Genomic DNA, 26,631 nt, shown 5'->3' on the forward strand with positions numbered 1-26,631 from the left:
CCCTCTGGGTGGGTGCCCCTTCCCCCTGCCTTCCCCTCGCCCAGCTTGCCTGCCCCTGCACTCCCCCCCCCACCCCCCATTGCTCTATGGGGTCTGGCTCCTGCCGTGTGGGTATTTAGCCCAAAACGCTTGTTGTGGGGGACAGTTAAGGGGTTCAGCTGTTGGGGGATGGTTCTTACTTAAGGGGATCTGTCTCGTTGATGGGTGTGGGGGCAGAGCCTCTTGGGGGGCAGTTAGGGGGCTCCCCACACCCCGTGCTCTCAGGGACAGGGGCTGTCCCCACACCACCCGCGGTTCTGGGGGGCTGCTTGCCCGCAGGCTCCTGGGGACACTCGGGGCTCTGCCCCCCATGACGGGGCTTTGGCGGGGGGCGCTCAGACCCTCTCGGAGCAGCCGGGGGGGCCGTATCCCCATTCCCCCCCCCTCCGGGCGGTGCTGGGCCGGGCGGGGGGCGGGTCGCGGGGCGGGCGGGGCGGCGATGCCCCTCCCGGTGCGGCGGGGCCGGCGGCGGCGCGCAGCGGGGCCGGGGCCGCTCACACCGGCGGCGGCGGCGGCGGGGCCATGAAGGTGAAGAAGAGCGGCGGGGCCGGGGCCGGGGCGGCGGCGCGTACCGAGGAGGAGCTGGGCCGCAAGGCGCTCATCGGGCCCGACGACGTGCTGGGGCTGCAGCGGGTCACCAGCGGTGCGTGCCGGGGAGGGGGCTGCCCCGGGGGGGCGAGGGCCGACCCGGGGGCGCAGGGGATGGGGACCGCGTCCCGCTTGGGGCTGGCGGCGGGGGGGGGGTAAGGGGGGGCCGGTTCCCCCTGCCCAGGGGACAAGGAGTGGGGGTGCAGTGCGGTACGGCGGGGGGCAGGGGCCGCCCCGGGGTGGCGGGTCCCTGGGGTACCGCAGGCTCTGGGGGCTGGGTACCGCCTAAGGACCGGGGACCGGTGCTCCCCCAGGGGATGCCCGGACCTGAGGCTCAGGGCTGGGGATGCAGCTCCCCCCCTTTCCCCCCATCCGGTCCCCCCCTCCCCGGGATGCACAGGCTGTGGAGCAGCCCCCCCTCCCTCCCCCCCCCGGGGTCAAAGGTCAGTGGTGAGGTGTCCCCCGGTGCTGTCCCCATCGCCCCTCTCCTGTCTCTGTGCCCTTTCATGGGCCACGCTGAGCCCCTAGCCTGTGCCCACAGCGGCGGGGCAGGCTGGCTCCGTGGCCGCAGCATGGGGGGGCTTTGCTATAGACCCATCCTGCAGCCCCCCAGTTTGCCTGTTTCCCCACCACTGGTCTTGAGAGCATCCCCAGGGGACGGCGGGCGCGGGAGCGTGCCGGCTGGAGGGTTTGTTGTGCTTGGCAGAACAGCTCGGTTGGGACCAGGCAGCTGCCCGTGCGGCGGCGGCGGCTGCGTCGGACCTGTCACGATTGCAGCATGCCAGCTGGGCTGGGAGAAGGCATGATGTGGCTCAGGCCAGCCCGCTCGCAGCAATGCCCAGGGGTGGCCTGCCCCGCTGCCCCCAAAAAGGCCTTTTTTCATGTCCTGGGATCTTTGGGTCATCTCTCTGTGGGCAGCAGGTTGGGCAGGGGAGAAGAGCGCTGGCAGGGAGGAGGGGGCTTGCCTGGGTGTCCGGCCACGCTCCTCTTTGCCTTGGAGCGCTCTGCGATGTGGCGTTAGAGCAGGTTTCGTGTCGCAGGCCAGGGCTGTGCGGTGTGACGAGCCCTGGAGAGGAAGGATGCGGCTGTGAGTGTCGGTGCGTGCAGGCGGCCCCGTGGGCCTGTGTGTGGTGAGCAGGGTGGAAAGGACGGCCGGAGGAAAGCCCTGCGGGAACTTGGTGTGAGCCCTCAAGGAAGGGGTTATGGAGGCTCCTCTGAAAGAGGGGCTGCTGATGCTGGGGGGCCCTTGGGTCCCCTTCTCCGAGCTGAGGTGCTCTGATGGGCTGCAGCAGTGTGATTCACTGCCCAGGCCCAGAAATCCCCTGCCCGTAGCAGGAAGAGCTGTGCAGCAGGCACTGAAGCATCCTGCCAGCATACTCGGAGCAGCAGCAGTTAGATGGCGAATCCAAGCGATGGCCGCATTAAGCACTTTGCGTGCTTGCTTTATGGTAGCTTGCGTGTCCCTGCCTTCGGCGGTGCTGTTTGGGGGGGCTGCAGGCACATGGCAACCCCGCACCCTTGCTCCCGGGGCGTGCAGACCTCATGTGGCATCGCTCTGGCCAGCGTGGATGGTGCAGGGCTTTTGGTAAGCACCTGCGCGCCCAGGGAAGGCTGAGCTGGTCACCCCGGCTTCAGAGCTAGGCTGGGAGCGGAGCTGGTTGTCGCCTGCCTCTTCCAACCATGGGGCTCTGGAGCACAGGGAAGATGTGAAACGCATGAAAATGTTTTGCTCCCCTCCTGCTGTGAGACTTGCTGGTACGAGGGTAGCGCAGGGCGTGCGGACAGGTCATGCCAAACGAGAACTGGGCACTGCGACGAGCCATCGGTAATACCTTCCCATGGGAAGGGCTTGTCTGTCCTCTTGGGTACATGGGAGCCATCAAATGCTCTCTGCACCCGAAATCCTCGGTGTGTGTTTGGGGATACAGGTGTACAATACATCCGCGTTGAGCATATTGTATCTTATTACCTAGGAATATTTTGCAGCATCCCTTCTCAAGCTCAATTTTCCACCTGGTGGGTTTAACACAGAGAGCAAAGGTACAAGAATATTTTTCTGATCCTTAACAGGTAATGATTATTTGGGGCATTCTGTGGCCTTTTTGCATTTCCATGCGCCACAGCAAGCCCTTAAAAACAGATTGCCAAAAATACCAACGTGAAACCGTTCCAGTCTTCTGCTCCGAGCAGAGAGTGCTGCAGGGAAGAGGAGGGGCCAGACTGTGGGAGAGAAGTTCACGGCTGCCCCAGCCCCTACCTCTTCCTCGGAGATGCTGAGTTGGGGCAGACACGACGCCCTGTTTCAGCAATTCTGGATTTGATGGCCAAAGCTGTGGTGCTCCAGACAGTTTGAAGTTGAAGGGGGAGTTGGTGGTGGGGTTGCAGCAGAAATGTCCTGGTGTCCTGGATGTCCTTTGTTGTTCCAAATGGAGTAGAATTCATCTTTATCCAAACTCATGGGCCAGTAAGACAGTAGCTTGCAATGTTGGGGGACTGCGGATAAGCTGTGTGCTGCCCAGGGACCTGGGGTGGTCTGGCCACATTTTAACATTGCTTCAACAAACAAAACCCAGGATAAACCGTGTTAGAGGAGGGCTTTGTACTGCAGGAACGTGTGTTTTCGAAATGCTTACACCACGAGTAGCCTGGGCGTATCTGAATGGCCTTCCAGCTTGTGTGGGGAGAGGCAGAATCCTAGCTACTGTATGGAGTACAGTATGGATGCAGTTACAAAAGGGACTCCATAGCATGGCTGCCGTGGCAGCAGGGCACCATGCTCACGCCCGGGAGGGCCCTTGCAGCCCTGCACGCGCCTGGGGTGCGCTGGTCTTGCAGACGCTCTTTTGGAGCCTGGGTTTGCCGTCTTACGCTTGCTCTGCCTGCTGCAGAGCTCCTCAATGCGTCCTGATACATGGGGCAAATCTGCTCGCCCTTCGGCCCTGGAAGAGCTGGGTCTCTGCGGGGCCAAACTGCTGCTTGTGGTAGCTACCTGTTGACCAGGCAGCATGCAGGCAGGCTGTTAGCCCTGCTCTGGCATTTGGGTCTAGGGGAAGCCCTTGCTTTTGCATCAGGAAGCACAGCTGGGCTTTCTTCTTTCAATAGGTACAACTGGTAAATGACGAAACGTTAAATGTCTCAGCCCGGGAGGGTGGAGATGCAGGATGTGGCTCTGTGGCAAAAGCAGGCGTACTGCTAACCCAGAGAAACCCCGGCCGTAACCAGCCGGAAGAGCCAGCTGGGCTCTGCTCTTAATGTGCTTCTAATAAGCTTAAAGGGGGAGTTGTGCAAACTGTCCTGCATATGTTGCGTCCTTTCAATGTTAAATTCTCCAGCAGCTTCAGGGCCGTAGCGTTTCCGGGCACGCTAGGGTCGAGCCTGATGGATCTGGGGTGCTGCCCCAAAATATCTGGGCCTTTTGGCTGGACTGGCTCTGGCGCTGCTCCAGCTGGATTAGGTGTAAGGCGAATGAACCATTTTCGTTGCAATTAGCAAGATTTGTTACTTGCTCACACAACTGCAGTTACAAAAAGAGGAAAAACCTTACGACGTGATTAATTTAGGATTAGCAAAGGAGTGGGGCAGAGCTCAGTTCAAATTGCAATTAATTACCGAAGCAGCCAGAGGATCGGAGGAGTCTGCAGTTATTGGGATGTCGGTGTCTGCAAACACCATGTCCTGCCTCATGGAGCCAGTTGAGGAGCTGGGGCTTGTCGTCCCCAGACACTGTCCCTCGTGTCTTTGACCATGCTGCATCTCGCAGCTTTGCTGGGTCACGCTGTGCTGCTCCCACGTTAGCTGCAGGGCAAGGTTAATTCAAGCAGAGCTTTAATTTCTTCCTCCATCTTTGGGGTTAGAGTCATCGGTGGTCAGCAGGAAGATGATATTACAGCCGCTGTAATGCCATCCTCTTTTGCCAGTGTGCAATAGTACCAGGCTTCAAAGAGATACGTAACGAAAGGCAAGCTTCAGCCTCTGAGACTGCCCTGCTTATCACGGCTTCAGGCACCTGTACAGTTTGTCTGTAATACTAGATTAAAGCTTATATTTTAAGCTTTATTCTAAAGCTTCTTTTATTTTAGCAAACCAAAGGGTTAAATAATTGATTACATACTTGGAAACAATTACAAAACAAAACCTAAAAATAAGGAACACACACTTAATCATTTCTGAAACTAATCTCTTCCCCCCGAGCTGTCATTTAGGATTTCTCTGAGACTTCTCTTAGCCGCTTTAGCTAAAGGCCAGCTCGGCAGAGGTCTGCCTCGGTGGGTCGGTCAGGGCAGACCCTTTGTGGGTGACTTTCATACCAGTTTCCCTGTAGCGTTAACAGGAAGCTGATGTGCGCCAATCAATCTTCCAAGCCGCTCCTGGACCATGACTTTCCTTTCCATCCCCAATTAATTGGAAAAATTTATGGTGTTAGGAGCTCTGATTCGCTGGGGATGTTTGTGGGGAGGTTAATGAATCACTGTTCTGAGTTGTCCAGGGCTGTGATGTGTAAAAGCGTTTTGAGATGCTGATTTCTTGTTGCAGAGCGATAGCCCAGAGCTGTGTCAAGCTGCTCTCGCCGTGCCTCCTTTCCTCGGCAGCACCACACACGTTTATGAACCTTTTCAAGGCTTTGCGATAACGCGCAACTTGAAGTGCTGTGTAGGTGAAGGGGTTTTTTTAGTAGTCTCGCAGTACAATATGGGCTGTTAAGATTTCCAGGGGCAGTGCACATGGCATGTGTGTAGCACAGGGTGCCGGGTGGCAGCTGAGTGGGTTCCTCCTTCTGCCAGTGTTGTGGGTTTGGGCCATCCCTGGTGGAAATGGCAAAGGTTGGAGGAAAGCTGTGGCATAGGCTGGGGGGGTCAGCCTGGGGGTTTGGGCAGGGCCTGATTGCCTTGGCTTAGCCCTGTGTAAGAGCAAAGTGAGCTGATTTTGTTAATGTCGTGCAAGTGGTTTCAGATTTTGAGTGCGATCAGCATGAACGAGGGGGCACGAAAGAGTGTTTGGATGCCTTGGGGATGGGGGAAGAGCAGCTCTATCCTTCCTTAGCAAGGCCTGGAGGGCTGTGATCAAATTAATTGTGAGAAGGTAAAGTCTGGAAAGCTCTAGCTAAAAAAAAAGGATGCCACAAAAAGCAGAGCCTGGTGAGCTGTGCAACAAGACTTGGTGCATGGTGTGGCAAGGCACGCTGCAGGTGGGTACACCTTACAGGCTACGGGGACCTTTGTAGGTGCCCCAGCTCAGAGTATGCTGGGGTGCTCCCCTCTGCTCCATTCACAAAGTTGGTCAGTAAATGTGCTGCCGCAGAAAAACTCCCGTGGGATCCTCCTGGTGTGAGATTTTTCCTCTGGGACATTCACAGCAGGTGAATTTTTCCTCTGGGACATTCACAGAAGGGCTGCAGGTGCCTCCCTCCCCGTTTACCCCCACTGTCTTTGCTTAGCCAAACCCCAGGGCTTTAGAAATGGAGTGGATCCTGGCTGGCTTAGCTTGTTACTCTGCCCCTCTCTTTACCGGACTTGAACTGCTTGAACTTGAAAAGGCAGAGGGCAGGGGAAATGGTTTAGTTTTTTCCCTAACTGAACTCCAGTTGTCTAAGCAGGCATATCGATACCGCTTGAATCTTGCCCTGCCTTCCCCTCGAGGTCTTGCACTCTGTCCTGCGTCACTGCTCTGCATCTGCATGGGGTTTGTGCTATTTTTGCTCACTTCTTCCTGAGACTCTTCAATCTGATAATCTCCTAATCGCCAGCTCCTAGCCATTAATCTGCAGTTGTCTTTGCTTTGTACCTGGTTTATGTCTTGGGAGTTGTCTTCAAAATAGCTTCTGACCTTGTTGGCTAATGCATGTTAAGAAATAGGCCTGCATAGCTACAGGAGCCTTCTCATTCCCCAGATTCTTGTTATTGCCTGTGTTGGGGAGTGACATCCCTATTACAAGTCACTGCTGTTGCATCAGTTTCTTGTACAGCATCCTCCTGATTTACGCCCATTTTCATGACCAGATTTTGAGTTCTTTCTTACCCCAGGTACACTCTGCTTTCCTTTGTGGGCTATTAAAGCCTTAAAATAGGAGCTGCCTGATCTGAGCTTAGACGCTCTGATGAGCACCGCAGAAATATCTGTAGTGTCTGTGAGAGGGAACACGTGCTTTCTCCTGGTTGCAGAGGAGGAGAAGGGATCTTGAAAGGAGCACAACAAGGAGTGCTAACCCTATTGCCCATGAACTCCTCTTGATAAAATGGGGTGGGGTGGTTGCAGAGGGAATCTGAAAATATAGGATCAACTTTTAGCTTTCTCTGATGAGGATCAAACGCCTAATCTCATCCATTGGATAACTGAAATAACGGGGAGAGGGCAGGAGGAGAAAGTGCCTTCATTAGCTTTCTTCTTGTATTATCTAGCACTGTATTATCCCTCACCTTTTTGCTCCTTTGTAACACCAGCTTGCTAAAATACATGGCTGGAAATATGCACCAGGGTTCACAGTGTACCATTGTTCACAAGAGAATAGGCAGTGCCTGCTGTCATTGTCTAGGCTGTTTTGCCCGTTTCTTGTGCAGTCTTGGTTGTTTTTGGGAGGGGAGGAAGGCTTTCTTCTCTGGATTGGACGGCGGAGGTACCACCTCAGAACTGTAAACAGGGAATGAGCATGCACTGGTTCTGTAACAAAGCTAGAGACCTCTTAATGAATGCCTTCCTACAGATTGCTGTTTGGGATTTTTTTGGAATCGCTTTTTCATACAAAGGGAGTAGGAGAGTTCATGAAGGAATCCATTGTGTCTGGCTCAGGAGGTCCATCGCCTCTGCTGCTTCCTGTGACCACCACAGTGTTGCTAGTTGTGCTTCCAAACTCTTCAAAACCATGGTAGGTCTTAAGATAGAAAATGCCTCTAATAGTGGGGAGTTGCAGATCTTTGGGCATGATACAGAGATTATGGGAAAGAAGCTGCAGAGGCACCAGCAGGAACAGTGATGTGTGAGCGAGAAGTAGCTGCTAATACCAGGCTTGGGCAAGTTGCAAGTCTGCTCTTTGCTTTGAGAATGAGTTCAACTCAGTTGGTGAACTCCTTCCAGGAAGAGTTTGGGTATGGAGGTCTGGGATATGGCAATTCAGTGGGCTTTACGAAGCAGTACGAAATGCTCCTCTTTTGTGACCTGCTTTTGTACTACTTAGTGTGGGTACTTCAAGACAAAAGCCAATCTGTTGGGTTTCCTAAGACAGTGCTGATGTGTCCATCCCTTCATCCCTTGTTCGGAGTGTGCTTTCTATCAGCCCTGAATCAGGTGAGTCCTGAAGCCTTGTTCAGGGAGACACCATGATTATTTGGTTATTAACGGGGAAACAACGCAACCTGCTTCAGGGGAAGTGGAAGAAACGAGAAAATGTTCTGTCCTGAGAGACCAAGCCTACCTTTCTTGTAATGATCCACTTCACTCGATGGAGGTTTGAGCTGCCTTATGTCTAACTAAAATAGACATGGATGCTGCCTCCATTCCCCAAATTGTGGTGATGGTGAATTAGGATAATGAAAGCAGATGATACATTTAAGTGCGTCACGGAAGTGTGGGCAACTGGGCCCTACAGTAATTTAAAAATAAGTATGTATGGCATGAGATTAGCAAATTTGACAGTGCTCAGCTAAGCAGAAGTATCTGCCAATTGCAAGCAGCCCGTTCCCAATAAGACCTTCTAGTGTAGCTGTGGGCTTCTGTTATGTATGGAGAAAAAAACCAGCATGTGGCTACTTGATTGATTTTTTGAACAGGAATTGCAGCAAGCAAATTTAATACAGGCTGAGAGGAACACATATACCTCTTTTTTTTTTTTTTTTTTTTTTTTTTTTTTTTTTTCTGCTAGGAGACTGGGCACTGCCAGAGGAGGAAAAAACACTTGATTGCAGTACTCTGGCAGCTGATCTTCCCAGATGTCATGCATTTAGATACTGGCATGTTGATTTAAAAAAAAAAAAAGGTTTAAAATATTTTCAGTGCAAAAAGAGTTGGAAAATATAGTGCAGGGGTGCAAACATCAATGAGCAGGAGCCTGGCGGGGATTCTGCCCGGGGTTTACTCCTCTTCTGTGGCTCTGCTTTGCTCTCCTCTCCTCCAGATGAGTCATGGACACTGTTACTGCAGCAACGCTGCTGCCAAGGAGGGGGATAAAGCTGTTGCCATGGTGCTGGATGGGCAGGAATTCTGCAGGAGGAAAAACACTTAATAATTAACTCGCAGACAAACGCGGCTTCAGACTTTGCCTGCGTGCTCTAGGGAAGGTGTCCCGGGCTCCCAGGCGACCGACGGCCTGTTCTGGTACAGCCGCTTGCCTTCGTGGAGAGCAGCTGGTCCGAGCGTGGCCATGGGCCGAGGCAGGCCAAGCTGGGACTGTGGGAAGCTGCGTCTGCTTCTGCCAATTTATGTTTTGCATGTGGCTGCTTGGAGCGGGGAAGTTGTGGGACGGGTTAAGAATTTGGGCTGGCTGATGCGTTAGAACCTAAAATCATCGTGTAATTGCAGGACATGTACCTGAGGATGGCTAAACGTTGGGGCTTAAGGCAAGGGTTTGATTTAAATTTCTGTCCTGTCTCTTTGGCTAGTGTTAAAGACAGAAAAGAAGATTTTGTGCAGTTCTTAGGCTATTTTGTCTAACAGTAGGCTTGCATTTTCTTGTGGTAGTAAAAAGGTTCAGCTTTTATCTTGTTCTTCCTGATAGCGTGGGTACTGGTGTTAGTTGTTCTTTCTGCTGCATTGATAGGAAAGGGAAACCTCCCTGCCAAATGCCAGAGATGCTTCGAACACAGTCCTCTCTCTTAAAGCCCATTCCTTTGAGCGTTCACCGTATGGTGGTGATGATGGAGAGCAGTAAGACTCTCCAGAGAGTACGTTTAACTCCTCTGTTCCTTGTACCAGTGAGCGCTCGGACAGTTCTCCAAGTTAAGGAGGTTTGCGAAGAATAAAAGCCTTCCAGGAAAGTACAGGTGCTAGATGTGCAGTTCACGCTCAGCAGTGCCTAGGAGCGATCTTTCACAGTGCTGACTACAGCTAGCTTTGCCTCTCTCTGCAGAGGGACCTGATTTCTGTAATTACAGATCCCAGCATGAGCGCCTTGCTGTCTGGTAGTTGCAATGCGTGGCATTTGGGATGTTCTCTTACCGTACCGCAGCAATCTTTTATTAACTCCTTATCTATAGGATGTGCAAACCACTGCCCATGAACCATAACGCCCAACCATAATGTAGGTACCTGATTTGTTATACCGGCGCTGACGTAGGGGTTGTAATGGGCAGGTACGATCTCCGAGTACACTGTAACTTGTTTTCATCTATTCAATGAATAAGCCTTAGGTGGATGGCTGTATTTGAATTTTAGAAATAGGAGAGCAGACAGAAATAAGTGATTAACTCAGACTAACAGCAGGAATTAGTAGCTGAGAAAGGGCTTAGAATTAGAATGTTAAAGTATTACTTTCACCTTAGAACCTCCAAAACAAGTCTCGTACAACATGCAGATGCACGGTTGTTCAAAAGCTAACCTGGCTTGTATACATACTTTATCCTGACAAATCTAAATAAATGTTGTAAGTTATTGGAGCTGCTTTCAGTCTGTGGTTATATGTGCAGTGAAAAGGCAGTACCATTGCTCTTTCCAAAGAGAGGAGGCTGACAGCCAGGCCAGGAAGCTGTCTCAGGGCACAGCAAGGCTGAAGCCAGAAACAATGACTTTCTCCCAAAGATACCGACTCTGGTGGAAGCAGGGAAGGGCTCTGTTCCCAGGCTGTTTTCCTAATACGGGGAAAGGCTTCAACACCATTTTCAGTGCTGAGGACAAAAAGTCCTTGCATGGGACAAACATCGGTGGAGAGAAGATGCCATCCCTTGTCTGCAGAGGGCTGGAGATAGGGGAGGTGGCACACGGGAGGACACTCCTGTTCCAGTTAAGTGCAGTCGGCTTAGTGCTCACAAAGCTGCTTAGCACTTGCATTCTGCCAGAGGGCAGTTTTTAAAACAGGCAAAGCCTCTTACACTGAAAAGGCCAGGATTTGATGGAGGTGCTGACTATTCTCAATACCCTGAGGGGAAATGGATGCAGAAGACGCTGGCATAGCATCGGAAAAAGTTGATGACCTCGGAGTGCCAGGGGAGAGAAGCCTTTTCCCTGTCCTGTCCAGGCAGGGCAGCGTGAGCAGTCACAACTGGCACTGTCTTCATAGACATCAGTTTTGGATTAAAAACAGGGTAGTAGTGGAGATGCATTTGGGCTGCTTTCACTGCTGGCTGTGATCTCCAAAGAACAGCCAGAAATACCTGGTAATTCTGGGCAGCCTTAATTTTAAATTTGCTTTCCTCTGCAGATTATTTGTGCACTCCAGAGGAAAATGTTTACAAGATAGACTTCACCAGGTTCAAAATCCGGGACATGGAATCTGGCACAGTCTTGTTTGAAATCACCAAACCAGCAGCTTCAGGTGAGTGCACACACAAAATACTGTTTTCACAAACAAACAAGTGCTGATATCTGCTTCCTTTTGCCGTTTCCCATTCCTTTTACTCAATACATTTCCCCAAAATAGGAGACGTTCTCAATTGCAAGAGAGCTAGAGTCCCAGCTTGCAGCAGAAATACTATTCAGGTGTCCCTTTGTACCAACACAGTGAACAGAACTTGTTGCTGCTGTATTATGATTGCCATCTGTGAGGAGAAAGGACAGATGGATGCTGTAAACAGAAGCAAAGGAGGAGGAGGAGGTCACCGTGTGTTCGTTTCTTGGCTGTTCATCAGCTAGAGTCCCCCTGTACGCAGTTTAGTTGTCAGTTGAACATCTTTCACTCAGGAGTCAGGAAAATGTTATTTCCAAAAGGGAGAAACTCCATCAATTGTGCAAATTAGACAAACTGAAAATTTGCATTTTTTTTCCGCCATAGTTTTTAGGTGTTACTTGTAACCATCAAAGTGTTACCTGTTGCCAGTGGTAATAAAAACCCAGGGCAACCGTTCTTTTCCCGACCAAGCACTCTTTTAAATCTTCCCCACCTCCCTGCAGGCGAGAGGAAGTTTTCTGTAGCTTAGAGATAGCAAACCAGACACACTACGGTGAAATGGCTTCTTCAGAGTCACACTGCAATCCTGAATCAGAGGTCGGAGCAGTAAGTCACTTCAGAAGATAGAAGTGTATCAAACCAAAGGGCCATCTTGCAATACTCTGTCTGAGTGACCAGTAGTGGATGCCTTAGGATAGGAAGAGAGCAAGCACATCATCAGGCTTTCTCAGAATAGTTTCCTGGCTTATAGGACTCCATAATGACTCCATACGACTCCATAACGTAGGATTGCAAGTATTTTTCGGTGGGTTTCTGTTTCTCAGACGACTGTGACAGAGCCTTACTTTGCACTTTTCCAGAACGTGAACACAATGACAAGAAGGACGTTGACCCCAATGCTGGACGGTTTGTACGCTACCAGTTTACCCCAGCTTTTCTTAGACTTCGGCAGGTGGGAGCCACGTAAGTAGTTGCTCCTGTGCTACTTTTTCTAGTACATAAACCAACTGAAATGTTATAAAAAGTGGCTTTTGCTGGTTGGTCCTGTCAGGAAGTTGATTTAATAGGGATCTTTTGTTATTATGAAGATCTCCAAAGATCTTTGCTGGATGCCTTGCTTTCTCCATCCCTTTAGCTTGTTTATTTACCTCAGGAATAGGTGTGGGGTTGAAGAGATTAATGCTAAAAGGGGCCAAATAAGGTGGACAGACTACCCAGATATTCCAGCTCTTTTCTGTGCATTACAGTTTGTTTGTCAGAGGCTCTGCCAGTTTTGGAAGGTGCGTCTGCAGCCTTCCGCGTTGCATTCCCCAAAAAACATTAATCCATAGATGCACGTGAAATGGTGGAGTAATGTTTGATGCTTTATGTACCAGAATGATCTTTGATGTGCCTGGTACTACTGCTTGCATAAACCACACCAAACGTGACTCCTAAAGTATCTTTCTGTAAAGCTTTAGGCCAAAGTCATTGCTACTGAAAAACAGGTGACAGAGTGTATTGTTTCTTTAGTAAAAGTTAGTAGCAATTACTACTAACTTACTACTAACTCTACTACTCACTCTAGTGAGTGATCTAGTGAAGTGCCTATCCAGTATAGTTGGAGGGATCTTTTCTTCACTGAAGATGAGTTTAAGATTGTAAAACTGTCTTCCACGTCCTTTTTTTCTTGAGTAAAAAGAATCAAAATCCACTATAATCTATGATTTGTAATGCTATGTTGTGTCCCTGTAGCATGCTTTAAGAAAAAGAGGAAACGATAATTTGGTTAGTACCATTGCTTTCGATTTTTGGCTTTTTCTAGAAGAGCTCTCTTCTACCATTCAGGAGTGGTTGAAAATCTTGCTTAAGGAAGAAAGCTCATTTCAATCTTACCCTTCTTTTTCAGGGTGGAATTCACAGTAGGGGACAAACCCATTAACAACTTCCGCATGATTGAGAGGCACTACTTCCGGGATCAATTGCTTAAGAGTTTCGATTTTGAATTTGGGTTCTGCATCCCCAGCAGTAAAAATACTTGTGAGCACATCTATGAATTCCCACAGCTCTCTGAGGATCTCAGTAAGCTCCCTTTAATTACTGGGTTACCACGTAGTGATGTTAATCTAAGGTGTTTTGAGGAAGCCCTTTCTTAAGAGCTGTCTGGAGAAAGTGGGTGGGGTAGAATACTTCCAGGTAGTTTTGTATCTGTGTTAATACAGATTTCATTTTCTAGTAGCATGGGTCTTGTCACCCACCAGACAGTTGCTTTTTTTTTTTCTTTTTTTAAAGTCATAAAAGGGAAGCTTCAGCATCAGGGAGGAAAAAGATAATTGTGTTACAAACCAACCAAAACACTAGGATTAAAAAGGCGTCCAATAAATGGGTGACTTAAATGTTATGTTCTGTTGGATGTGCTATATTGATAGCTTGAGAGGTTTCAGTTTTAGTATGAACATCACTTTTATTTTCTCTCCTCTCTCCTAAGACACAATAGCATCAGTACTAAATCTGTGTGACCTTATATTCTTTACAACCCCTAATCGGGTATGTCAGCACTAATATTACAGTGTGTGGAAAATACAGTGATGCACTGCTGCTTATTTATTGTCACACCAGAACAAATTTGAGTTTGCTGTTTTATCACTTTTTTAAAAAACAAAACAAAAATAAGCCTCAAACTCTAGCGTGATATTGTTTTGAGGTTAGGTAGAACACTTACACTTTGTATGGTGCTTAACATATTTGGATTATGCTTGAGTTCTTTAAAAGATACTGTCAACAAATGGTTTGGGTAGGTTCCTGTTTTGGTTTTGGTTTTTCACTTGTTTGCTGTTATCTGAGCAATGCTATTGAACGTAACTGAAACCCCGTGCAGAGTGTTGCCTCAGCAGGGCTTCTGTGTAGCGCGATTCATTTTTTCTTTTCTTTTCCCCCCCCTGCAGTTCGAGAGATGATCCTTCATCCATATGAGACACAGTCGGACAGTTTCTACTTTGTAGACAACAAGCTCGTGATGCACAACAAGGCAGATTATTCATACAGTGGAGGACCTTGAGCACAGGACGGACAGCCAACCTATGCTGGCCTTCCCTTTCCTATCGAAGTCGTCAGGGATACCAACACCTTCAGTTCAGGTGCCCACAGTGTCAACTGGTCGAGGATCCACAAACCAAGAACTCTTTGCCACAGTAGGAGTTTCATGACTAAATTTGCCAGTCTCATCTTTTTTGAGCTTTGAAGCAGACCCAGTTCTTCAGAACTTTAAGCAGTTCTACAATGCTAAATAATCTTTGGATACCACTTCCCTAAGTTCTTTAAGGGTCTGCTTTGAAAATGGCCTTGTGGGACCTGGGGGATTTTGCCCTAATTCTGTGGATTTGTGTTCTTGCCCTCAAGTATCTTTTAGGATGCGATTGCTTTCTCAAAGAATGTAATCTGAGAAACCACCTGAGTGGATGGATGCAAATGCAGAGTTTTGTTTATTTGTTTCTCTTTGCGAATGCTTCAAAGGCATGGCCAATTTAACTTGTACATCCAGTTGAAAATGTCAAGCATAACATCTTACAAAAGCAAGTTTCATCTTTAGATTAGTTCTCGAAATAAGTATCACATCCTTTTGTTTTGTTCCTTCTGTGTAATACTCTGTTTAATCTTGGAAACACGGAAACTCGCAATGAAGACCAGTAGTTCAATGACAGAGCTGTTTTCAATCGGGTACTGTCCTTTTGCATTTCAGATGAAGGCAAAATAGCATCGAGGATCTATGAACCTCCATAAGCGTTTTCCATTAATGTCAGTTTTTGCAAACTGAGTGCAGAATAATCAGGAAAAATGGAAGGATTTTAGCTTTTTTAAACATGTTTACATAGCTAACATTCAGCCTATTCATGCTCTACGTTTTCCATGTCTGTTTTCTTTCATCTCTGCTCAATACTAAGATAAGGGCTTCAGCACTGCTTGTTAGAGCAACACTTTCATTTGTCTAGGGCAGTTGGAGAGTGTGGAATTTCCAATTTTCTGTTTGTATTGGAATACGAAGAATGTTATGACAGTGTTTTCCCTTTGTTAAAAATGTTTTGCATCAGATGTTAATACAGGTGAAACAGTAAGTCTAATAATGTAGGACCTTAAGGCACAGCAAAAATTTAGCAAAAGCTCTCTCTTTAGCCTCTGTAAGAAGTTTAAGACCAATTTTGCCCAAGTTTCTCAGCATGTGCTTCTTAGAAAGATGGAAGTGCAAAGAAGTAGCAACATCAAAAGAGTAAACTCATGTATGCAAAACAAAACCTGAGAAGGCTGTGTGGGGTAGCCTGTTGTCGTGAAACCCTTACTCTAAAGGTCAGTTCACTGATACTTTAAAACAATAAAAGGCAGTTGAAGTTTGTAGATATTTCTATAAATACTTGATGTCTCCATGTCTAAGTCTGTGAGTTTAAGTGGAACATTATATGTTAGCCTCAGATAGGTGTGATTGTAATAATTTTTATAAGATACCATTTCCAGTCGTGATTAACATCTTTCTAGTCACAGCCTAAGTCAAACAGAACTACAAATGGTTCCAAATGTAGCCATCCGCCTAAGAACAGGGAGGTTTTTGTGCTCTTATTGGGGTTGTGATCACTATTTAATGTGTCACCATTTGTATTTGGCTTGGCTTGCTTTAATTCTGAGAGAGTATTCTGTTTTCTAAAGAAAATGCAGTGAGTTTAGGTTACAGCACAGAATTTTTTATTAAGAATGATAGCTAAGAAAGTACGTAAAGTTCTCTGATTTTACACAACTAGTATCTTGTAGTAATTATTATCACAATGAGACTTGTATTTATCACTATTTTTTGTCTCTAGTGTATTAAATCATACAATTAGCCTACGGCTGACTTATCTGTTTGAGAGTTACAAAGAATTTCCTCATTATTTGTACAATGCTTTGACCGACTGATCATTAAGTTTTATAGCACAATAATTACTAAAGGTGGAAATAGTTTCAAAAAGTCTAGGTGTCCCCCTCCCCCCCCCCTTTTTTTTTTTTTGCATGAGGGCTGTTAAACTATCTATATATTCAATGACATTTTGCAAGTTTTAAGTATTTATGAATTTTGTTCCAACTCTTGAAGGAGAAAATATACTGATTTGAAGACAGAAGAGAGTGTGTGTGTTTATAACTAGCACCCTATACAGGGTTTTTTTGGGGTATCTTTCAACTCTCACCTGCTGTTTATAATAATCACGTCCGTGTATAAGATTTTTAAAAGCCTTCTAGCAATGGTGCTTGCCCAGAATTTCCAGTCATACATTTCAAACAGATATATGTTTCAAACAAATATACATCTCTGTGTATTTTGGTGAGAGCAGTTGTACTTTGGTACAGACTCTTGTCAGTCTTGGGTTACAGTACTGAGTATCCTCTGTGTACAGCATATCATTGTCTGCTGATCTGAGAGAGTCATGTTCTGCTCCTTTTTTATGCTACCTCCTTTTAAGACTTTGGACTTCAAAAACAAAAGTAATTCCATAAAAATATTAATGTAATAAATGAAAACTTGAATGGTAGACATGCCCCTTTAAAAAAGAACCTAGAGAAAGCGACTTTGGTCCCAATAGTGCAATATGTTGTTGAATGGACTTGCTGACACTCTGCATTTTATGGTAGGTTTGAGGCTAAACATAAGAGGATGAACTATCCGCTACCGATCTCCTGAATTCTGCTAACTGTTCTGATAATTCAGATTCTATGGGTAATAATTTCAGGCTAACAGAAAATTTAGGGTGAATCATATAGGAGATATTTTATCGAGTGAATTTGTTGTCTTCTATTATTAGTAATACTTTAAAACAGAAACAAATATTGGATATTTTCAATAAAATAAATTTCAACCTATTATAGCTTTTCAGTTTGAGGAATTTTACTTTTTCTAAAAGTCCCCACAGTTTGCTACAAATAACAAGTTCTGATTCTTAAACCAAGGCAAATAACAAAACTTTCTGTAGGAAGTGTAATGAAGGTGCTTTTTTCTGTATTCCTCTGCAACAGTTATCACTGTTACCTCTCTGTTTCCCTTGAGACACTTTGTTAGTGTTTCTTTAAGGTCATCTCCATCCACAGTGTTTACAAACATGTGGGAATCGCTGTCCAAGGGAGAGGTTCCATTCCTTTTCCACCTGTTTGTGCAGCAGTATAACGCGTAGTGTTGGCACGAGACATTATATTGTTGCACATAAACAGCACTAGAAGAGTGTTTCTTCAGAAACTTTTGCAGTACAGTTGCTGTTCTAATGCCACTTCTGTCCTTGTTTTGCATTAAAACTTTGCAAAACTTTATGTTAAAGACCACGCTTTGTACAGCACTGAACAACTTCAGCTTCCATCTGAAAGGGAGCCGAGAGCTCTCAAGTCAGTTGTGAAATGAAACTCACGTTTTTTTCCCTTAAATTGGCAGCTGATTCTTATCATAAACCAGTTGAAAATCAGATCTTAACAGCATTGTTCACACAAGAATTTGTTAGTCTCCTTGACTAGTTATTATTTTGTATTTTAATATTAATTATTATTGGGTTTACTTTGGAAGTTCATGTACAAAATCACCAAATATTGGCTCTGGAAAAATAATTCTTGTATTTTTTTCTTTGGTCTCATTTTAAAAAATATTTTAATTAGCACTACAGCTCTGTTTTAACAAGCCAGTCTGGAAATTCAGGATCTGACTTTCTGAAGTGAGAGAAAACATCTAAGAGCTAACCAAGATTATCTGCTAATAATGACTAGCTGTTTCCTGTCGTAAGACAGGATTATATGTGTACTTTGCAGAGTGAATTAATCTTGGAAAAATAAACTAAGTCTCTCTGAGTGCTAATAGTGACATAATTTTTCTGAAAGACAAGGAAATTATAACTCAACACATTCTTTCACTTTCTCAGTCTTGGATTCCTTTAAACTTCATTTTTTTCAAGAAAAGCAACAGTAATACATTTGTGGTTAACTGCCATGCTGCATGGTCTAATAATTCACAGACTTTAGTGGCAGAAAGAGAATAATTTATTTTTAAAATTAACACATCAAGTATAAGTGTGGTTTAAATTGTAGAAACTTTGTTCTTAGATCAGTGACAAAAGCCAAAATTGTTTCTGTGAATGTATCCTTTATGTGGTGACACTTATGAAATAACTGAATAATCCACTCTCCCTGACTCAGAAGAATTTCTTTTTTTTTTTTTTAATGTAGAAAGTCTCTTCAGGTTTGAAAGCAATGTGTTGGGGTCTAGTTCTTGCTCATAAACTCTCTCTATGTCTTGTTTTTGAGCAGGTCAGTAAGATAGCTCTATTTGCTACCTCTGTCCTCCGTTTGAGTTTCATTTCAAAAACTTGTGTAGAGTGTCAGAGCGGTGGCTGTCTGTGTGAAACATTGCAGGCTACCGAGTTCCAAATTCCTTCATTTTGAGCAAAGAGACTATTAAAGCGTATTGAGAAATAGTGCTACACATTGACCCATAAAAACTAAATTACAATCTTCAGGACAAAAATTAAAGGGAACTCTTATTCATGCAAAGATTATTTAGGGGCTATTTAAGGTAAGAAAATGCTAATATCCAACTCTTGTACTTAATAAGTATTATAAAAATGTTCTATTAATTATTCATAACCTGAAAAATATGGTTAACAGCTCAATTTTAATTAGATCTGGTTAGGAATGAAACTATAGAGATTATTGCTATCCCTTACAGGGGGGTCGGGGGAGAGCAACTAGAACTGTATGTATTGCACAAAAGCTAGACAGGTTTACGTGTGTTGACTCCAGTGGTAAAAGTAACCTCTGGGGAAAAATGAGGGAGAGGGACAAGGACAGGAAAAGAGTTAATTTCAGCTAATTGGAACCAAGAGCTTTAAGGCCATGGCAAGTGTAAATGCTTTCTCTCTTGAGTTTGAGATAGCTGGTAGCTTCTGTTAGCAGTTCTTTTCTGTACCCCCAGCATAAGCACTGCCTAAGTTTATACAAATGTTTCAATATTAATCAGATATTAAATCTCGTTGACAGTTCATATCATTTTCTAAACATGGAAATATATTTGAAGAGTGTGATACTCTAGGCCTCAAGTTGCAGCTCAGTTGATTTCTAAATCACAGGACATTCTGACTAAGCGAGTGAAATTGTGTGTTTGTGTATCTGTTCACAAGCTGTAGTTAACCGCCTCCCTAGAATCACTGTGTTAATGCCTACTGTGATGTCTGCTTGTGTCTTAATGCTACACTGAGAAAACCTGTTTGAATGTGACATTGACTTTTTTGCATAGAATCAGAATTGTCTGTATTAAAATGTATTTATAAAAAAATATATTTTTTGTGGAAGGAAAGTAGGATTCTAGTTAATATATCATTGGGAAAATGTTAGAAACATTTTTACCAAGTTCATTTATAAGTCTTTGTATCTTGTTAGTTACCAGATTTGTTTCCTATAAGAACATCCACTGTGGCCCGTTTAGTGGCAATGCAATGCACTGTCATGCAGCGAATCTGGTTTTCAGAAAACTGGGAGTCTTTTGTTTCCTTTTGGGACAGTAGGAAACCGAGTAGGTTGCCAGGAGAAAAAGGAACCTTGGCACCGAATCCACTTCTGTGGCTTTGGCTTCAGTAACTAGTCTGTTTGACTTGTTTGCAAATAGATAAGTAGCGAGAGCAAAGATTGAGACTTCAGGATAAAGAAAATTAGATGCTACAATTTTGTCTTCCTGTAGGAGAAGGAGAGTACTAAAATTAATTTATACAAGGATTAAATAGGGAGTACACTTGCTTAGAATTATTTAATATTGGCAGCTTAGTCATAAATGTGCATACTAGGTAATATGCTTAACTTTCTCCATTACCTCGGAAAATGGTTAAAAACCATGTCACTTTCATTAGCAAGTGTTTCTTCTCCTGTAACAAATTGCAAAATGTAAAAAAACCTAAATAAATTATTGATCCTAGAAACGAGGATGAGTATTTTATTTAAATATAAATATTAGCACAAAGAACATTCAAATTTTCATTTCAGATGTCTTCCATCAATATTTGAACTCCAGTTTTGTGTGAATTTATATAAGTAGCTTCACTTTCTGATGATTATAAACTAAGCAATGCACATGTAAACTCTGCAGTGGTTTGCGTTGTTACATGAGTAAAACGATTACATTAAGTGTTTAAATGGGATTCAGCTTTCTGATTGGTGAAAATATCTTGGGGCATAATTAAAATAAATTATTTTCAAAGTACATTAACAGAACTTCAGAGTTCCATAGATCAGTTATGCACCAGGTTGTGCTTTTGAAAAATCTGCCAGCTGCACTACGGAGAATCAATTTTTGAAATTAATATGACAGCCTGCAATTGCTGTCTCTGCCATATTGACTAAAACTGGAATATCTGCTCAGACTGAAGTGAGCTGTATTGGGGTAATTCCATCTTGATGTTTTTGATATTTTAGTCAAAAACTCCTGGGAGTATCTCTGTATTTCTCTGTGAAGCAGAACCACTTACCTACTCTCAGAGGAAAAGAAGTGTAACGTTTTTGTTTGAAAATATCTGCTGTAACTCATTTTGATTCCTCAGAATTACTGGGGATGCCTTAATAACACAGTATCCAGCAGAACAAGTATTGTGTACTGGAACTTGCAGAAGAAATTTAATACAAGGCTTTAACTTTTGGACTATTACTTGGAGCTGCATGAAATACCTGCACTGAGTTCTGCAGTAAGGTGATGACCTGAGCACAGGTTTGTAATGTGACTATTGTTCAGCTATCACTCATCTGAAATCTGCAATGCAAATATACTCAAAGTTTGACATCAGTTCTCTTACAGCCTCTTCTAAATCAGAGGATAGCTGCTGGTTTTGCCTGTACAGGTTCTCTGTGGTTAGATGCTCTCTCCTGATTAAGCTTGCTCTCGGAATTACCTGAACAACTGGAAGCATCAGGTCTATCTTCTTAGAATTCTTGAAAGGACTAGATGTTGATTTCACTGAATACCTAAACAGAAGAGATAGCAAAATCAGTACTAATAACTCTAATAGGGCAGGTTGAACAGTCTCTCTGATTTTGGTGCTCAAATATAATTACCTGGACTGGTTGCAAAACTTCTGAGGTTGAAGAGAACCTTTAAAAAAAAAAAAATCAAATTTTATTCAAGAGAAAATTTCCCAGCGTTAAATGTCTGCCAAAAATATACTGCATTACCAATGCTTTTTAATTTTTTTTCCTTAGCTAGTATGTCAGTCTCATTTATTAATAAATGTGCCTAATCATCCTGGAGATGTTCTGTACCTCTCCTCAGATTCTTATTTCTTATGGCATTTGTCAGCTGCTTAGCTATTGTGGCAAATCTTACGTGTTTGCACCGTGCTTCTAATTCGATTGTCATTGTTCAAGGGTATTCATCTATTTGTGACTTGCATTCCCTTAGTAAGAACAATTCTCAGTGATATACTATTCCAAGTTTCCCAATGTATACCTTTAAGACAATGTATCTTATTTTTAAAGAAAATTTTACAGATTACAGAAGTCTATCATTGCATGCTAGGATAAAAAAAAGGTATCTACCTATTTAAGTCCACAAAAAGGAGTAATTGCTTTACAGAGATAATTTTTTTTTCCTTAACCAGTGCTGTACAAGAACTTAAAATAGGAGGTGAAATCATGCTGGATAATGTATTTTAATTAAAACTACAAAGAGACTTTAGGTAGGTAGAGCATAATTGCAGTTGGATGATTCCCAGCCATTATTGTGAAAACTGAGGTGGGACCTTAAATAACAAAGGCCTGTTTTATTTAATAATAATTTAATTATTCTAGTAGAGGGCGTAAACCATGTTAATGAAGCATGCATATGAAAGTTATTTGTAGCAAGAAATAAAACCAGGCAGGGAAGTTACAAACAGCAATATAGAAAACACAATGAAATTTACTTTACAAAAGGAAGTTAACACATATGGGAGAGAAGAGTTCTAAACTTTCAGTTCTTCCTTTCCTACTGAATGACGGAATGAATCAGAAGAGGGGAATAGCAAACTGGATGTTTTATAACCTTTATAGTTTAGCTATAAAGAGTAAAACATTAAGAAGGGAATAGCAAACTGGATATTTTATAATCTTTATAGTTCAGCTATAAAGAGTAAAAAAATTATTCCAGATTATGAATTATTGGAAAATGCCGGTTTTACCATATTTACTGGAACAGTTATGCACATAGTTGTACTTCTTGTACTTGCTTGGCTATAGAAGTGTATGTAGCTTTTGTTTTTTCAATAAAGGCAAGACAAAAACTGGAGTAGCAAAGCTTGGGCAAAGGGAAACGCCTGGCAGTTATAGGTAAAGCTTTCAGTAAAATATCAAATTATTACATTTATGTATCACTTGCTAGTCCTGTGTGTGCTGTAAAGCGTATTTCCTCGCGCATGCAGCCAGGCAAAGAAACGGGCGTACAAAGCATCCTCTGGGCATGTGTACGCAGAGCCAGTTTCAGCTCTGAAAGGTGTACTTTGCTACATGCACTGGACCTGAAAGCTAGAAATATCTAGAACCTGTTTTAGTCAAAAATCCCCACCAAAACTAAAACTCAAACCCAAAACATTTTATGAATGATGTTGTGAAATGTATGGTGTACCACAGTTATGCGAATGTTCGCTGGCATTCAACTAGTTTTGAAAATCATGTTTTTATTTCCCAAATGCATACCTTACCACCCTTATATATAATTAAGTGTCTAATTAAACCTGCTGACTGCTTTGATGTCTGTACAGTTTCATAAGTCAGGAGAACAGAGGGTACACTATATCCCCTTAAATTAAAGCGTTCACAGAGACCTGTTTATAAGTTCAGAGGAAATAAACTTTCTGCCCCAGACATGCCACATTTCTTTAGCACCGAGATGTCATGTACCTTTTAGAAACGTTCCCCCACTGGAGTTCATCAGCTGGCGTTTGTCATAAACTAAATTTGAAATAACAGTCCAGAAGCGTTCTTTGCAGCTGACAAATACACGCATACGCTTCCTGTGGCTATCTGGCAAGAGGTGCTTGCAGGAAACACGAGCACAAGTGTCACCACTTAGATAACTTTAAAGACTATTATTCCAGCTAACATTTAAACTTCTTTAAGTTAAAATGAGAAAGAGAATTTCCAGCCAAAGCAAAACCTTGTACTAAAAGCATTGCAGTTTATCTCCTTAGATTAACTGGATATTTGGTACAAAATATTTTTCCGTAGGTTTTGGGTTGGTGGGTTTGTTTTTTTAATGTTCTAAAGTCATGGAGTTAAAGGTAAGTACAATAAATGCCTTAAGTAATCATTTAAGCCTGGTGCCTCAGACAGGCACAAACATGCTGGGCTTACTCATGTGGTTGAAGTTAGATTCTTCAGTAGCTGCCTGATGAGCGAGATCTTCAATTCTTTGCTCATCCAAATCATGCAAATTCCCTTCTTTAGTGTTTTTTATTACTGATTTGCTTCTACCCCAGACCTCGGTGCGCGGCCACTTGCAGCCACTCACGTTAACAGCACGAATCTTCTGGGCAACCGCCTCCCTGGAGGTTTCTGGAGAGGAAAGCAAAGCCTGCAGGAAGCGCTCGCAGAGCCACACCTGCCTTGTTTTTAGCTTATTACTCATCCCCGCCCGCTGCCGGGCCTTTCACCTTTACTTTCAGCGCACGAAACGCGCCCTTCCCGGCACCACAAGACGCGGCCCTCTTCGCCCGGGGCTGTGGCGGCGACGTGAGGCGGCGAACCCCGCCGGCGTCCAACGGCCCTTCCCGCCCTCCCCTTCAAATTCCAACGGCCAATCAGCAGGCGGGGCTGGGCGTCCCGGCCACAACGGTCGCCGCTCGCGCCGTGAGGCGGCCGCCTCGCCCTGTGGCCGGGAGCCGTTGGCGGGCACTTGCCCGGCCGCCCGCTCGCCCGCCGGGCCGGCCGCTGTCAGCAAGGGTAGGCGGCACACGGGGGAGGACGGGCCGCAGGAAGAGGCGGCTCCGCGGGCACGGCAGCCGGCTGAGCGGCGGCTGGGACGCTGCCTGCCGGGCAGCGGGGAAGCGCTGCCGGTTGGCGAGGTGGGTCTGGGCAGATCACCTCAGCGCTGGCTTGGAAGGCTGTCACCCACCCCGCCTGTGCCTGCTGCTCGTTAGTTGACGTAATTAATTTTCCGGTGACGACCGTGTGAATAAGAAATTTGAGTAACGCGACTAATGACGGTCTTCGTTGTGCAGCCGGGCCTAATTAGTGGTGTCAGGAAGAAGTGTTTAATGGCTTTACTCACCTCTTCTGTGCCCAGGTCAAAAATCGATAGATTCGGAGTAGGAAGTCTTCAGTTCATCTAAGCAGCAAAATGTTTCTGTGCTTTGTTTTTCAGATGGCTGAATTACGGAGGTTTAATAGCAACTGCAGTCTGCTCATCAGTGTTTTTTGGCCTCGAGGCACATAGCGTGCTTTCTGTGCGTAAAAACGAGTTGCAGCAAAGTTGGTGTGAACTTAGTAGTTCTTGGAAACTAATTCCAGCACTTGTTGGCATCTTGTGGCCTTTGTTGATTCAGAGAGATTAATCCTAGAAAAGACTGCTAGGCTGTCTGGCTTCCCTCTTGTCTCTGTGCCCCCTCACTGTATTGAGCCCAAAGTTAGAAATCTGTAACTAAAGGGTACAGGGAAGGTGTTGAGTCTTGACCTGGAGATAACAAAAGGCAAAAAATCGTTACTGCACAATGCTGAATAGCGCTGACTACCGGGGAGGGCTCTCGTTTGGTGATGGTTTCCCACTGATGGCCACTTGCTGAGATCTGGCAGTTCATCATCTGTTCAATGTTTGTTATATTGATATGCAGTATCTGAGACTTTTCATCAATGCACTAGCTGACTGCAAAGCAGCCAGGGGAAATAAATGCGATATGCATTAATGATGTTCCTACTGCTGTTTATTTTCAGTGTAAACAAGTGTTGTTTGTGTGTGTTTGTTTCTTTGTATGGACAAAAAAAAATTTGCCCTTTTCTGCTTCTCAAAAGGACTGGATTTAAATTTTATTTTATTAGCTAACTCCATCACTTGTTATTTTAGTGAAGAACAAAGCAGTAGGTCTCAAGTAAATTTTTGCTATGGCCACAGATGGGAAAGGCTAGTCTAAAGCTTCCATTTACATTATTGCAGTGAGGAGATGCATGGCAAACCATATAGTTCTTCTTCAGCTAGTGAATGTTTTGAGGTTTTTTGTGTTAGGCTAGAAATGGATTAATAGGTCAGAAAAAGCTTATATAAAAGTGTTTACTGTTTTTGATATTTATTAGTCTAAACACAAACATTTATGCACAGATCTGGAAGTCTGATTGAAGTATAAAAATGGAGCATCAGCACTGATAAACTAAGTTCTGGAATCAAAGTATTTGTTTCAGCCAGTAGTTTAAATTTATTTGAAAGTGCCAATAAGTCAGTTGCACTTTTCAAGCTGTGTACAAAGGTAGAGACAAAAAGTAATACAAAGTAAAAAAATACTGCGCTATTTAATACTTTATCTGTTCCATAATACCTATTAATCACCATTGGTTTTACGTAGCTCAGTGCTGTGCCAGGGTTTTGAAAGATCGTGCAAAGGTATGAACGTGTCTGAAAAGAACTGTATCAACAAAAGCAGATGAATCTTCAGGGGTGATGGTTTTATACCAAGAACAGGAAAACATATGGGAGGCAGTCTACTTTGGCCAGAAGTCTTATAACAGTAAATTTGGGTTCATGTCAAGAAAAAAGAGTTTGAAAACATAGTTCCAATATAAATTCCTGCTATTTGAATTTTCTGAAGTTTAAATTAAACATACAATAAAAAAAGGTTAAACTAATACATCCTAAACTTTAGAATGCAAATTTTTCCTAATCATATGTTGGAGAGGGCAACAGTGAACACTTTCTTCTGTTTAGTAATAAGATATTTTTATGGTAATTACACTTAAGATTTTTTTTTTTTCCCCTGGACAGAAATAGCTGTTTCCATCATGTGTTTGGTTTAGGCTGATTAAGCAATCATTGTTAGCCTTGGACTGGGAAAACTTCATTCTTTTCCTCCTTTCTCCTCCTGTTTTTGGAGTACTACTTAAAATGATCTTTAATGCAAATATATCTTAAATAGATCTGCAATGTGTGCAAAATACTTATTTTATGGTAGGTACAAAGTAAGGTGTCACCAGCTCTACAAGTTCTAAGAAAATGTTTACTGTGCTATAAACTGTGTCAAAAATTATTTAAAAAGCACTTGCACAAGATATGGATTATTCTTCTATATAAATTTAAATAAAAGTTAAATAAATACCGTTTTTTACTTTTTAAAAAATAATTATTCCAGAATTGTAATTCATAGCATGACTCTTTCCTCATGCACCCATATTTCTATGGGATTTTTCCGCGTATACCAGAATCACTAATGCTAAACTGAAGCAAGACAATGAAATTCTAGATGTTAGACCCTAAAGGGGGGGGACGACATGAGGCACCCAGACAATCT

At 44.2% G+C, this 26,631-nt stretch overlaps 1 protein-coding gene across 1 annotated transcript; it reads left to right on the forward strand.

The window, feature by feature from the left end:
• Positions 1 to 507: 507 nt before the first annotated feature.
• On the forward strand, positions 508 to 20,097 carry UNC119 (unc-119 lipid binding chaperone). Its single transcript, XM_075517837.1, has 5 exons — positions 508 to 682; positions 10,970 to 11,083; positions 12,016 to 12,118; positions 13,044 to 13,216; positions 14,080 to 20,097. Exons 1-5 carry the CDS (start codon positions 562 to 564, stop codon positions 14,190 to 14,192), a joined length of 624 nt encoding a protein of 207 aa, XP_075373952.1. The 5' UTR covers positions 508 to 561; the 3' UTR covers positions 14,193 to 20,097.
• Positions 20,098 to 26,631: the final 6,534 nt, after the last annotated feature.

This window comes from Mycteria americana, chromosome 15, assembly GCF_035582795.1.
Source record: "Mycteria americana isolate JAX WOST 10 ecotype Jacksonville Zoo and Gardens chromosome 15, USCA_MyAme_1.0, whole genome shotgun sequence".
Lineage (NCBI taxonomy): Eukaryota > Metazoa > Chordata > Aves > Ciconiiformes > Ciconiidae > Mycteria > Mycteria americana.